The following is a 14,552-nucleotide window of genomic DNA, read 5'->3' on the forward strand; positions in this document are numbered from 1 at the left end:
CGTCCATCTGCATCAATGATACAGTTGAAGTCTCCGGCCAGAATGACCGGTCTGGACGGAGCCAGCAACAGTGGAAGCTGCTGCAGGACGGCCAACCGTTCCCTCTTACCCACTGGGGCGTACACATTAATCAGTCTCAGGGGAGCATTCCTGTACATGACGTCGGCGACGAGGAGACGCCCGCCCACCACCTCCTTCACCTCGGAGATGGTGAAGTTGCCTCCTCTCAACAGGATACCCAGGCTGGAGGCGCAGCTATTGTTGCCCCCCGACCAAACTGACGGCCCATGGGCCCATAAGCTCGACCATCTCCTGTAGCTGCTGAGGTGCGGTATCCCACACTCCTGCAGAAACAGGACGTCGGCTTTAACGTTGGCCAGGAAGGCCATCGTAGAAACACATCGCGTAGCCCATTTGATGCTACGCACATTGATGCTGGCAATTTTTAACCCAATTTTATCAGTTTACAAGGTGAACAGTGTCCATTTGCTGCTGGTCTTCCCCCTCTGGGGTAGCTGTGTGCATCCCCGTGGTGACGGCAAACTGCTGAACCCTCCCAGGGCTGAGGTAGCTGTCCGGCTCCACGCTGGAGCCATTTCCCCGCTCTGGTGTCTTCGGGTCGGGCCCAGGGTCCGCATGGTCCAGTTCTCCATCTGACAGCGGGGTGGCCTTTACCCGTCCCCTCAGGGGGATCGTCTTTTCCTGCTTGGGCGGTGCTGCCCTCCTTTTTCCCTGCGGCGCTCTGTCTCTTCCTCTGGTGACGACCCTCCTTGCGCCCGTCCTCACCGTCGGAAGAGCTGCCTGTGTCCTCGTCGTGTAGGTGTCGCTTCCCCCTTCGCTGGGTGGCTTTGGGAGGTTTCCTCTTCCTGCTTTTGACAGTAATCCAATCCTCTGCCTCCTTTGATCCCTCCTCTTCCATTTCCTCCGTCTGTCCTGAAGGAGCTTGGATCGGCTGCTGCACCTCCCCGCTGTCTGCCGTCTGCTCCGCTACAGCCTGCCCTTCCTTCTGGGTGCCTCCAGACACCGTTCCCGTGCTGTTTTGTGGTACCTTGCTGGTCTTAGGTGGTCCACGGCTCGTGTTGCCACCTCCGGCCATCTGTGCGTAGGTGGCGGCCCCTCGTCTTGGGCAGGCCTTGTACATGTGGCCCGCCTCTCCGCACAGATTACAGTTCTTGGCCTCTTTACGTTCCTTGGTCGGGTGGCCTTCCTGTTTGCAGTTTCGGCAGACGGTCACCTTACAATCCGCCGCCATGTCGCCTAATCTCCCGCAGGTTCGGCACACTTTCAGCTGCCCTGCGTATGTCAGGTGACCTCTGCTTCCTCCGATGGCAAAGCTGGAGGGTGGGTGGAGGATGTTCCCACTGGCATCGACCCTCAGGGTTACCCTGACCTGCCGTTTGCTGGTCCAGATCCCGAAAGGATCGACCACATCGGTACTCTCTCCCTCGACCTGGACGTAACTTCTCAGTAAGGTCAGGACATCTGCTGCTGGGACGTGAGGGTTGTACATCTGGATTGTCACAACCCGACTCCTCTGCGCAGGAAGCACACACAACGGGACCGCCGACAAGATGGAGAACAGAGGCTCCCCTTCCTTCTCCTTGAAGACCTTCAGGAGCTGCTCGCAATTCTTCATGCTCCTGAAGGTCACGTCGAAATAGCCTGCCACAGGGAAATCCTGCAGGCAGTATACGTCCGCTTTTTTTTAATTTCAAAAATATACTTCATTCATAAAATAATTTGATGGTCTGTACAGTTGGTCATACCATACATATGTAAACATGTACATACAGAGATCAGAATTTATCATTTTTTTCACAGGTCTGTACATTTTTCCATCATATGCCCATATAATTAGCTGAGGCGTCAGCAGAGCCCAAATGACTGCATGGGCCCCTTGTTCTTCGTTAGGCAGGCAGACTTTACACAGTGGTCTTTCCCCACCGCGCCTTGGCGGCAGCTGCCCCAAGCTTCAGCGCGTCCCTCAACACAGAGTCCTGGACCATGGAATGTGCCAATCTGCAACACTCAGTCGGGGTCAACTCCTTCAGTTGGAAGATCAGCAGGTTTCGGACCACCCAGAGAGCGTCCTTCACCGAGTTGATGATCCTCCAGGCACAGTTGATGTTCGTCTCGGTGTGCGTCCTGGGGAACAGGCCGTAGAGCATGGAGTCACGCGTCACGGCGCTGCTCGGGACGAACCTCGACAAACACCACTGCATTCCTCTCCAGACTTCCTCTGCGTAGGCACATTCCAGAAGGAGGTGTGTGACAGTCTCGTCCCCCACCCCGCAGCCGCTTCGAGGGCAGCGTGCAGTGCGGCTGAGAGTCCGGGCGTGCATAAAGGATCTCACAGGCAGAGTCCTTCTCACCACCAGCCAAGCCATGTCTTGGTGCTTGTTGGAAAGTTCTGGCGATGAGGCATTCTGCCAAATGGCTTTGACAGTCTGCTCAGGGAACCGCTCGATAGGATCCGCCCTCTCCTTTTCCCGAAGGGTCTCAAGGACACTACGTGCTGACCACTTCCTGATGGACTTGTGGTCAAATGTGTTTTTTTTCATAAATTTCTCCACGAAGGACAGGTGATATGGAACGGTCCAACTACTCGGAGCGTTCCGCGGCAACGAGGCCAGGTCCATCCTTTGCAACACCGGGGACAGGTAGAACCTCAGTACGTAGTGACACTTGGTGTTTGCGTACCGGGGATCCACGCACAGCTTGATGCAGTCACACACAAAGGTGGCCATCAGGGTGAGGGTGGCATTGGGTGTGTTTTTTCCCCCGTTGCCCAGATCTTTATACAGTGAGTCCCTTCGGACCCGGTCCATCTTTGACCTCCATATAAACTGGAAGATGGCCCGGGTGACTGCAGCGGCACAGGTTCTGGGAATAGACCAGACCTGGGCCTCGTATAATAGCAATGACAGTGCCTCACACCTGATGACCAGGTTTTTTCCCGTGATGGAGAGTGACCGTAACTTCCATCTGCCCAGTTTCTGCCTCACTTTGCTGATACGCTCCTCCCAAGACTTGGCGCACACCTCAGCCCCCCCCGAACCAAATACCCCGCACCTTCAGGTGGTCGGTCCTGATGGTGAAGGGGATCGAGGATTGGTCGGCCCAGTTCCCGAAGAGCATGGCCTCGCTCTTGCCTCGGTTTACCTTGGCCCCCGAGGCCTGTTCGAACTGGTCACAAATGCACATGAGTCTGCGCATGGACAGCGGATCCGAGCAGAAAACGGCGACGTCATCCATGTACAGGGAGGCCTTAACCTGCAGGCCCCAGCTGCCAGGAATAGTCACCCCTCTCAGACTTGCATCCTTCCTGATGGACTCGGCAAATGGCTCTATGCAGCACACAAACAAGGCAGGAGAGAGAGGGCAGCCCTGCCTGACTCCAGATCTGACTGGGAAGCTATCTGATTCCCACCCATTGATTGAGACTGCACTGACAATGTTGGTGTAGAGCAGTCTGATCCAATTGCAGATTCCCTCCCCAAAGCCCATTTTGGAAAGAACATCTCTCATATACCTGTGTGATATCCTGTCAAAGACTTTCTCCTGGTCCAGGCTGATCAGGCAGGTGTCCAACCCTCTGTCCTGCACGTAGGCGATCATATCCCTGAGGAGTGCGAGACTCTCAGCGATCTTCCTGCCCGGTACAGCACAGGTTTGGTCAGGGTGAATCACCGACCCCAGAGCAGACCTGACCCGGTTGGCGATTACCTTTGACAGAATTTTGTAATCTGCATTCAACAGTGAGATTGGTCTCCAATTTTTGAGTTCCTCCCTCTCCCCCTTCCGCTTGTAGATGAGGGTGATGATGCCTTTCCTCATGGATTCACTCATGGTACCTGCCCGAAGCATACTGACAGACACCTCCAGCAGGTACTGGCCAATCAAGTCCCACAGAGCGGAATAGAGCTCAACCGGTAAGCCGTTGCTTCCGGGAGTTTTATTCTTTTCGAAGGACTCGAGGGCCTTGGTCAGCTCGTCCAGAGATAGCGGCTGGTCCAGCCTCTCCCGTGTTCTGTCGTCTAAGACCTCCGTGATAGAGGACAGGAACGACTGGGAGGCCGCGCTGTTGGTCAGCTTCGCGTCATACAGACTGGCGTAGAGGGATTTACTGATCCTCATGACGACAGCCTTCAGGCTGCTGAGCACAGAGCTCTCTTTGTGCACCTTCTGGAAGAAGAAACGTGAGTACTTCTCGTCCTGCTCCACCGAGCGGACCCTGGACCGGAAGATTATCTTGGAGGCCTCCGAAGTAAAGAGCTCCTTGGATGCTGCCTGAACTGCTGTGCTCTTCCAGCACCACTAATCCAGAATCTAGTTTCCAGCAACTGCAGTCATTGTTTTTACCATGTTGTTCAAACTGTCAGGGCCAGTCGCTCTCCCCTCTCTCTCAGGTCAGCTCCCTTGTCCTTATTAGATGAAGGTTTTAATGAGGTCAGCAGCCTTTGGTCTTGGTGGAACCTAAACAGAGTGTCAGTGAGCAACTTATGTTTTAATAGAATCAATCATGGGTGTTGCTCACTGACCAGTATTTATTGGCTGTCCTCAGCTGGCTTTGAGAAGACCATGGTGAGCTGCCTTCTACAACTGCTGCAGTCAGACCCACAGTGTTGTTAGAGAAGGAAGGCTCCATTAACAGTGAAGGAATGGGGATAAATTTCCAAGTCAGGATGGTGAGTGACTTGGTGGGGAACTTGCAGGTAGTGGTGTTCCCATGTCACTGAGTAAGTGCAGCTTGCTAGCTCTGTGAATGCTGACTGTCTGGATGGGATTTGTCATGTTTCTGTTTTATGGACAGCACACACCCGGGCAGGTTTTCCACATTCCAGCGTTGCAGCTTGTTGGAGACTGTGTGTGACAATATACACAGGATCCCTCTGACCAATCCCACATCATTTGGAAGTTGCCTCAGTGCATTCACCTCAAAGGAAGAAATGAAAATGATCGGACAGCTAATGGCTGATATAAACAAATTCCCCATGACAAAGTGATGACTGTTTCCAGCACATGTCTGTCCCAAAGTGACCAGTCAGATAATAATCATTGTTGTGGATTTAAAGAGACAGGTCATTGTGCATTGTACAATTTGTCTCAGTTTGTGGGTCCCAATTGGTGAAGCACATCTTCAGCACCCATTCCTGTGGGAATGCTCACAGTCACTGAGACTGAGAAGTACATGAAGTCACAGAGCTGTGCAGCATGGAAACAGACCCTTCAGTCTAACCCGTCCATGCCGACCAGATATCCCAACCCAATATAGTCCCACCTGCCAGCACCCAGCCCATATCCCTTCAAACTCTTCCTATTCATATACCCATCCAAATGCCTCTTAAATGTTGCAATTGTACCAGTCTCCACACATCCTCCGGCAGCTCATTCCATACACGTACCACCCTCTGCGTGAAAGAGTTGTCCCTTAGGTCTCTTTTATATCTGACCCCTCTCACCCTAAACCTCTGCCCTCTAGTTCTGGACTCCCCAATCCCAGGGAAAAGACTTTGTCTATTTATCCTATCCATGCTCCTCATAATTTTATAAACCTCTATAAGGTCATCCCTCAGCCTCCGATGCTCCAGGGAAAACAGTCCCAGCCTATTCAACCTCTTCCTATAGTTCAAATTCTCCAATCCTGGTAACATCCTTGTGAATATTTTCTGAACCCTTTCAAGTTCCACAACATCTTTCCGATAGGAAGGAGACCAGAATTGCACGCAATATTCCAATAGTGGCCTAATCAATGTCCTGTACAGCTGCAATATGACCTCCCAACTCCTTAATTCAATACTCTGACCAATAAAGGAAAGCAGACCAAACACCTTGTGGGCGGCACGGTGGCACAGTGGTTAGGACTGCTGCCTCACAGCGCCAGAGACCCGGGTTCAATTCCCGCCTCAGGCGACTGACTGTGTGGAGTTTGCATGTTCTCCCCGTGTCTGCGTGGGTTTCCTCCGGGTGCTCCGGTTTCCTCCCACAGTCCAAAGATGTGCAGGTCAGGTGAATTGGCCATGCTAAGTTGCCCATAGTGTTAGGTAAGGGGTAAATGTAGGGGTATGGGTGGGTTGCGCTTCGGCGGGGCGGTGTGGACTTGTTGGGCCGAAGGGCCTGTTTCCACACTGTAAGTAATCTAATCTAATCTAATCTAAAAAAAACCTTCTTCACTATCCTATCTACCTGAGACTCCACTTTCAAGGAGCTATGAATCTGCACTCCAAGGTCTCTTTGTTCAGCAACACTCTCTTGGACCTTACCATTAAGTGTATAAGTGCTGCTAAGATTTGCTTTCGCAAAATGCAGCACCTCACAATTATCTGAATAAAACTCCGTCTGCCACTTCTCAGCCCATTGGCCCATCTAGTCAAGATCCTGTAGTAATCTGAGGTCACCCTCTTCACGATCCACTACACCTCCAATCTACAAATTTACGAATGGTACCTCTTATGCTCACATCCAAATCGTTTATATACATGATGAAAAGAAGTGGACCCAGCACCGGTCCTTGTGGCACTCCACTGGTCACAGGCCTCCAGTCTGACAAACAACCCTCCATCTCCACTCTCTGTCTTCTACCTTTGAGCCAGTTCTGTATCCAAATGGCTAGTTCTCCCTGTATTCCGTGAGATCTAACCTTGCTGACCAGTCTCCCATGGGGAACCTTGTCGAACGCCTTACTGAAGTCCAGGTAGATCACATCTACTGTAACATGAGGATTCCTGTCACTCACAGGGTTAAAAGTTCACCTCTTCCCTTTGCCTTCCAGCCACTCCCTTTGTCAACATTCCTTGGACTTTCACCTCCTTGGACTTTTACCTTCCTCCCCTGCATTCAATTTGTCTCCTTTGGTGCTCTCTGTTTCACCTGGCGCCTGGTCTTGGTTTGGTCTTTTTATGTATAATTGAGTGGGAAATAAATTCATGTCCAAGATTAATTCCCAGTCTTGCAGCGAATGTCTGGAGGTGTTCAGAAGGGAAAGAACATCAAAACTAAAAGCAGTTTGAATCAGGAAGTGCTCGAACATGGCTTCCAGACAGCAGGGAGAGAGTTGGACCAAGGAGGTAATCTGTCCCATTTGTCTGGATTTCTTCACCGATCCGGTTTCACTGGAATGTGAACACAACTTCTGCCGCTCCTGTATCACCCAGAGTTGGGAAAAGCAGGAGATAAACTCCTGCCCGGAATGTAGACAGGAGTTTCCAGAAAGAAACCTCAGAGGCAGCCGGGCCTTAGCGAATCTGGCCGAGAAAGCTCGAACATTAAATCTGAATCCACAAGAGAAGGAAAGTAAACATCACTGTGAGGAACATCAGGAAGAACTGAAGCTGTTTTGTGAAACTGACAAGAAATTGATCTGTCTGGTTTGTAGAGATTCCCGGGAACACAGGGAGCACCACTCCATCCCGATTAAAGAAGCTGTTGGAATCTACAAGGTAAAAGGAAACAGATTCCATCCCCTGATTATTTCATCACATTTTCATGGTCTAACATTTTTATTTTCTGATTAATTTTCTCGGAATCCCAGGATCGGGTGAAATCTTCTTTGGAATCTCTCACAGAAAAGAAATCAGCGGCTCTAGAAATGGAGCGGCAGCAGGAACAGAAGATTTCCCAAATTCAGGTAAAATCTCCCTGGGTTTTCTCTTCAACAATTGATTTGTTCATTTGGTTTTTTTTTGCAGAAACATATTGTGTTTATATTTCCCCTGACAGGAGGAATCCAGCAGCCTGCAGACCCACATCAAATCCGAGTTCACTAAAATGCACCAGATGCTGACTGAGAAAGAGCAGAGTTTACTCCGAGATCTCAGGGAACAAGAGGAAAACATTCTCAAAGCAATGGAGCAAAATCTTTGTAAAATTCAAGAGAATTTAAACACTCTTCAACAGAAACTCTCAAAATTGGACAAAAAGTTGGAACAAAAAGACAGTGTGGAATTTCTGAAGGTGAGGGATTATGTTTCAGTTTAGTTCAGTGAAAGTGTGACTCCTCCTTCATTCCCCCGTCACTATCTCTCTCTGCTGCTTTCTCCATCATGGAATTCTCCACTTTCCTGTTCAATATATTTGTCTCAATCACACTGTGTGACTGTGGGTTCCACATTCTCATCACTTTCTTGATCATGACATTTCTCCTGAACTCCCCAATGAATTGAATTGAAATGAATTTATTGTCACGTGCACCGAGACACAGTGAAAAGCTTTGTCTTGCAAGCAATACAGGCTGATCACAGAGTTAAGTAGCATAGTTTTAAATAATAGGTAAACAGTGGCAAAAACAAAAACTCAGACACAGGCGAATGTTAAGAGTTTATGAGTTCATTCAGTATTCTAACAACAGTAGGGTAGAAAATGTTTTGAAACGCTGGTTTGTGTGTTTAGGCTTCTGTACCATCCCCCCCCCCAACCCTGATGGTAGAGGTTGTAGAAAAGCATTGCCAGAGTGGGATGGATCTTCGAGAATGCTGGTGGCCTTTCCTTGGGCCTGGTGGGTGGATTCTATAGATGGGAGGTTGGCCTTTGTGATTGTCCGGGCCAAGTTCACCACTCTCTGTAACCGCCTCCAATCTTGAATGGTACAGTTGCCATACCAGATAGTGGTACATCCAGACAGAATGTTCTCAATGGCACACCTATAAAAATTGGCAAGGGTATTCGCCGTAATGCCAAATTTCCTTAGCTACCTGAGGAAGAAGAGACATTGTTGGGCTCTTGTAACCAGTGTGTCCACATGAAGAGTCCAAGAAAGCTTGTTGTTGATGACCATTCCCAGGAGCTTGACACTCTCCACTCGTTCCACTTCTGTGCTGTTAATGTGTAGGGGGGGGCATGAGTAACATCCCCCCGAAAGTCAATAATGAGTTCCTTGGTTTTCCTGCATTGAGAGCTAGGTTGTTCTCAGTACACCACTTTTCAGCTCTTCCACCTCCCATCTGTAGTCTGTTTCATCACCATTTGAGATTCAACTGACTATGGTGGTGTCATTTTCAAATTTGTAAATGGCATTAGTCTGGTATTTGGCAATGCAGCCATGGATATACAGTGAGTACAGTAGGGGGCTGAGTACAGTAAGGGGTTGAGTACCCACCACTGGGGGGCTCCAGTGTTGAGTATTAGTGACAATGAAATATTGTCCCCAATCTTCACTGATTATGACCTGTGGGTCAGGAAACTGAGGATCCAGTTGCAGAGAGTGGGCTTAGTCCGAGATCACTAAGTTTAGTAATCAGTCTCGAAGGGATAATACTGTTGTAGGCTGAACTGTACTCAATGAGTAGATTCTTACCTAGCTGTTCTTGGTGTCAAGATGCTCTAGGGAGGAGTGAAGGGCAAGTGATATGGCATCTGACGTGGATCTATTGGTCCAATAGGCAAATTGAAGTGGGTCAAAAGTAGTGAGGAGGCTGGAGTTGATTAATGCCATGACCAGCCTTTCCAAGCACTTCAAGACCATCAAAGTTAGGGCCACTGGGCGGTAGTCATTGAGACATGCTGCACAAGCCTTCTTCGGCACTGGGATGATGTCAGCCCTCTTGAAGCAGGCAGGGACAGTGGCCTGCTGCAGGGAGAGGTTGAAGATGTCCGAAAAGACCTCTGCCAGTTGATCTACACATGCTCTGAGTGCACGGCCTGGTACTCCATCTGGTCCCATCGCTTTCATTGGATTCATAGGAAGGAAAACTGATCTGACCTCTGGTGCAGTGACTGTTGGGATAGGTTCATTAGGACTTGTCAGAATAGGTGTTACCTCTCCATTGAAATTTTGCTCAAAGCGAGCACAGAAGACGTTAAGACGTTCTGGGAGGGATATGTCATCGTCTGCTATCTTGCACAGTCTCTTTTTTGTACCTGTGATGTCAATCAGTCCTTGCCATAGTTGCTGGGTGTCTGTCTGGGTCTCTGGTTTAGATTGGTGTTGGTCCTTGACTGTCTTAATAGCTTTGTGAAGGTCAAACTTGGAATCCTTATATCTGAGTGGGTCTCCTGATCTAAAGGCCTCATGCCTGGTTTTTAGCAGGTTCTGTATTTATTTATTGGATTTATTTATAACTGGATGATGTTCACACACTCATATGTTTAGTTTACTTAGAAGTGAAAATATCTTTACTGAATCTATGGGATCAATATCTTTCTTTATTGTAAATTTAAATATCAAAGTCAGATTTTTATACAGTAAAATATATTTATGTTTCTTTCAATCCTTTGTAATTGTTCAAACTTTTTATTTGTTTTTCTGGTCTTCAATATCCTTGGTGTCACATCCTCTTTCTATTTGATGCCTCCAACAATCAGAATTGGCAATTCTCAGCAGCTTCTAACAATGTGAGTGTAATTAATGCTATCTGTATCTCGACAGTCAGTCTCTGTCAACTCAGATTGTGTTTGGTTTATTTCAGGAGCAAACATCTCGGAAGAGGAGGTAGGACACTTTACTGAAACTCAGTGCAAGTTGGTGAAATTACTCAGGAAAGTGTTTATGCTAAATTTCTAATCAATTAATGTTTAATATTTACAGAATTAGTGATGACCTTAATGTGCTCTCAATAACAGACGGTATCCTCTCCACTCAAACATTCTGCAGTCTCTTCCCATTTCTTGTATGGAAAGAAATGCAGGAAGCCACTCAACCTGGTAAAGCTCAGATAAGTTCCTCCTTTAGTCTGGTTTATATTGTATAATTTGTATTTTTGTTCAAAATATCAAAGTCTGTAATGAGCAAAACTGTAGTTAATAGGAATCAGTGGAAATCTCTCTACCTTTTTGAGTCATACTGAACATCAGGGAAGATGGTTGTGATTGTTCAGGATCAACCATCTCAGCTCCCGGACATTTCTGGAGGAGTTTGTCAGAGTAATGGCTGTGCCTAAACATCTTCAGCTGCTTCATGAATGGACTTCCCTCCATCATAAGGTCAAGTTGGAGGTGATGAGATATTCACTAATGATTGCACAACAATCAGCACCGTTTCCAACCTCTCAGATCCTGAAACAATCCATGTTCAAATACAATGAGGCCATGACTCCGTCCAGCTGTTCAGCTTTGAGCTGACAAGTGACAAGTAACATTCGTGCCACACGAGTGCCAGGCAATGACCGTTTCCAACAAGAGAGAATGTAACCATCAACACTTGATGTTCAGTAACAATTCCATTCATCACTGCATCCTCCACTTGCAACATCCTGGAGGTTACCATTGACCGGAAACTGAACTCATCTGCCAACCACACACTATAGCTACAAGAGCAGGTCAGAGAGTGAAAAGTCTGCAGCCAGCAACTCACCTACTGACTCCTCAGTTACTAGTCCTCCATCTATAAGGCAGAAATTTGGCATATAATAGAGGTCTCTCCACTTGCCTGGATGACTGCAGCCCCAATTGTACTGAAGAAGCTCAACACAATCCAGGACAAAACATGCTGCTTGAATGGCACTCCGTCTAATACCTCTAACATTCACTCCCTGCACCACTGACACACAGTTGCAGAAATGAGTATGAATAAAAAAAAGTATTAGAAAACTCACCAAGCCTCCTCAGACAGCAACTTCCAATTATGCGACCTGAACCAACTGGAAGGGTAAGGATAGCAGATAGACAGGAACACCATTACTTGCAAATTGTCCTGTATGCCATATGCTATGCTGAATTGGGCCAAAATGCTGGAAATCCTCCCCTAACTGCCCAGTGGGTGTCCCTCCTCCACATGAGCGACAGTGGGTTAATGAGCAGCCTCCAGGATAATTAAGGTTGGACAATAAATGCTTGCCATGACAGTGATGCAGACGTCTCCCGAATGTGAAATATCACCTTGAGCTGGTCAGCTGTGACTGTTCAATCCCAAACCCTTTCACCAAGACAGGAACTCTCAGACACTGCTGTGTACGAGTTTTGAGAAGATTTGGAGCTCAGGTTGAGGGTCTGGATGTAGGTTTGCTCACTGAGCTGGGAGCTTCCAGACATTTTATCAACCTAATAGGTAACATCTTCAGTGGGCCTCAGGCGAAGCAGTGTACATGATTCCTGCTTTCTATTTATATGTTTGGATTTCTTTGGTTTGGTGATGTCATTTCATGTGGTGATGTCATTTCCTGTTCTTTTTCTCAGGGGGTGGGTGATGGGGTCTAAGTCGATGTGTTTGTTGATGGAGTTCTGATTGGAATGCCATGCTTCAAGGAACTCTCGTGAATTTCTCTGTTTGCCTTGTCCTAAGATGGATGTGTTGTTCCAGTCGAAGTGGTGTCCTTCCTTATCTGCATCAGATCATCATTTCAATGAGCCAACACACACTACAGCACAGAGGAACTACGGCAGAGCAGAGGAAAATCACCAATACCATGTATTCAAAAAGAATGGATATCCAATGAACACAGTCCACTGATTTCTCAGCAACAAACCCAACCAAGCAGACAAAACACATCCAGAAACCCTAGCCACTCTCCCCTACATCAAAGACATCTCGGAAATGACTGCCAGACTACTCAGACTCCTTGTCATCATGGTAGTCCACCAACCCACCATCACACTAAAACAGCAGCTAATGAACTTGAAAGACCCTATATAGACAACAAGCAAAGCTAATGTTATTTACAAAATACCATGCAAGGATTTAACAAACACTACATTGGACAAACAGGCAGAAAACTAGCCACCAGCATACATGAACATCAACTAGCCACAAAAAGACATGACCCTCTCTCACTATATCCTTACATACAGATAAGGAAGGACACCACTTCGACTGGGACAACACATCCATCTTAGGACAAGCCAGAGACATGCACAAGAATTCCCAGAGGCATGACATTCCAACCGGAACTCCATCAACAAACACATCGAGTTAGAGCACATCTCCCACCCCTGAGAAAAAGAACAGGAAATTATATCACCATGGGAAATGACATCACCACAGGAAATGACATCACCAACTCAAACATATAAATAGAAAGCAGGAATCATGTACACTGCTTCGCCTGAGGCCCACTGAAGATGTTACCTAGTAGGGTGATGAAACGTCTGGAAATGAACCTTCCAGCTCAGCGAGCAAACCTACATCCATACTCCTCTGTCTCCAGTGGCTGAAGAGGGGGGTGATCAGAGTTTGATCACTCTTTGATTTTCTCACAGACCACTTGATGCTCCGTTCTTTGTTTCAATGGTTCTATTCAGGCAAATACAGGGAATAGCTGATTGGTCAGGCTGATGCACAAACTCTGATTTAATGTCAAACAAGGAGTTAATACTTTATTCATTTCATAATCAATAACATTGATTACATTAGCTTTGAGAAGCTGTCCAATCAAGGTGCTGCACACACTTTTGATGCGGTGATCACATGATCACTGGCCAATCTCCTTGATGTTTATGTTGATGACATCACACTGACCAGTTGTAGCAGTGCCCTGTACACCTCAGGGATTTATTGACATCATCAGGTTGAACAGTCTTGTGATGTGACACCTCCCAGGGGTCAGCTGACACTGCCCCATTACCCCAGATAAACCTGGCTCCCTGTCAAACCCACCTATACTTTACAAACTTCATCAAGTGGAAACCTCATTCTTCCCAGCTGAACTGTTCTGTGGAAGGATCACTCAACCCAAAATGTTCACTCTGATTTCTCTCCACGGATGCTGCCAGAACAGCTGAGCTTTTCCAGCAATTTCTGTTTTTGTTTCCAATTTCCAGTCTCATCCCACTGTCCTCAATCACTCCTTATAACATAGTCTGTCAATTCCTGGAATAACCCGAGTGAATCTTCTTTGGACTGCCTCCAATGCCAGTGTCTCTTTTTCCTGATAAAACAGAACTATTTACAGTGTACAGAGCAGAGCCCACTTTGCTGAACACCTACTCTCTGACCATAAAGATGGCCTTGAACTTCCAGGTGCCTGCCAATTCAACATAGGCCCCCTTGTGTTTCCATGCTGAAATTTCCATCTCAGGCCTGTGGCAGCGCTCCAATGAAGCTCATCACAAGCTCATCTTCTGCCTTGGTACCTTGCAGTTACACTGAGTTGAACAATTTCGCATGGTACATTACCCACCCCCACAACCCCAGATCCTGTTCTGTGTTGGTTGTTCCCAGCAAAACCAACCCTTTTGTGAAGGCAAAATCATGTCTGACAACTTCACTCAAAATCTTTGAGAAGGTATTAAGCAGGATAGATGGGGGGAAATATTGGGAAGACATTTGATAAGATATCACACATTTGACTACTTAAAAAGATAAGAGCCAATGGGGGTGGAAGTAGTATATGAAAATTGAGATGATTGCCTAACTAATAAAAGATTGAGAATTGGGATAGTTAGTAGCTAGTGGTGAGCCACAGGGATCAGTGCTGGGTCCACAATTATTTATGAAATACATAAATGACTTGGTTGTGGAAGGTGAAACAAAAAAGTTGGGAAAACAAATTGTGCGGATAACATAAGGAGAAGGATATGGTCAGGTTGAATTAGTGGACAATACTTTTGGCAGATGACATATAATATAAAGGAACTTTAGATTAAGGACATTGGCAGGAAGAATAGAAGAGCTCAATATTAGT

The 14,552-nt window shown here is 47.3% G+C and overlaps 1 protein-coding gene across 1 annotated transcript in view; it reads left to right on the plus strand.

Annotated features, from left to right (window-relative positions):
• The first annotated feature begins 6,936 nt into the window (after positions 1–6,936).
• LOC148140064 (nuclear factor 7, brain-like) overlaps positions 6,937–14,552 on the plus strand; it is a 40,581-nt gene continuing 32,965 nt past the window's right edge. The window contains exons 1-5 of the mRNA XM_087979239.1: positions 6,937–7,439; positions 7,532–7,627; positions 7,720–7,953; positions 10,404–10,426; positions 10,523–10,638. Coding sequence (XP_087835365.1) covers positions 7,029–7,439; positions 7,532–7,627; positions 7,720–7,953; positions 10,404–10,426; positions 10,523–10,638 — 880 coding nt within the window. The 5' untranslated portion in view covers positions 6,937–7,028. The remainder of the gene's footprint in view (positions 7,440–7,531; positions 7,628–7,719; positions 7,954–10,403; positions 10,427–10,522; positions 10,639–14,552) is intronic.

Source organism: Chiloscyllium plagiosum, unplaced genomic scaffold (genome assembly GCF_037043375.1).
Source record: "Chiloscyllium plagiosum isolate Xiang-an unplaced genomic scaffold, Cpla_swu_hap1 HiC_scaffold_35, whole genome shotgun sequence".
NCBI lineage: Eukaryota > Metazoa > Chordata > Chondrichthyes > Orectolobiformes > Hemiscylliidae > Chiloscyllium > Chiloscyllium plagiosum.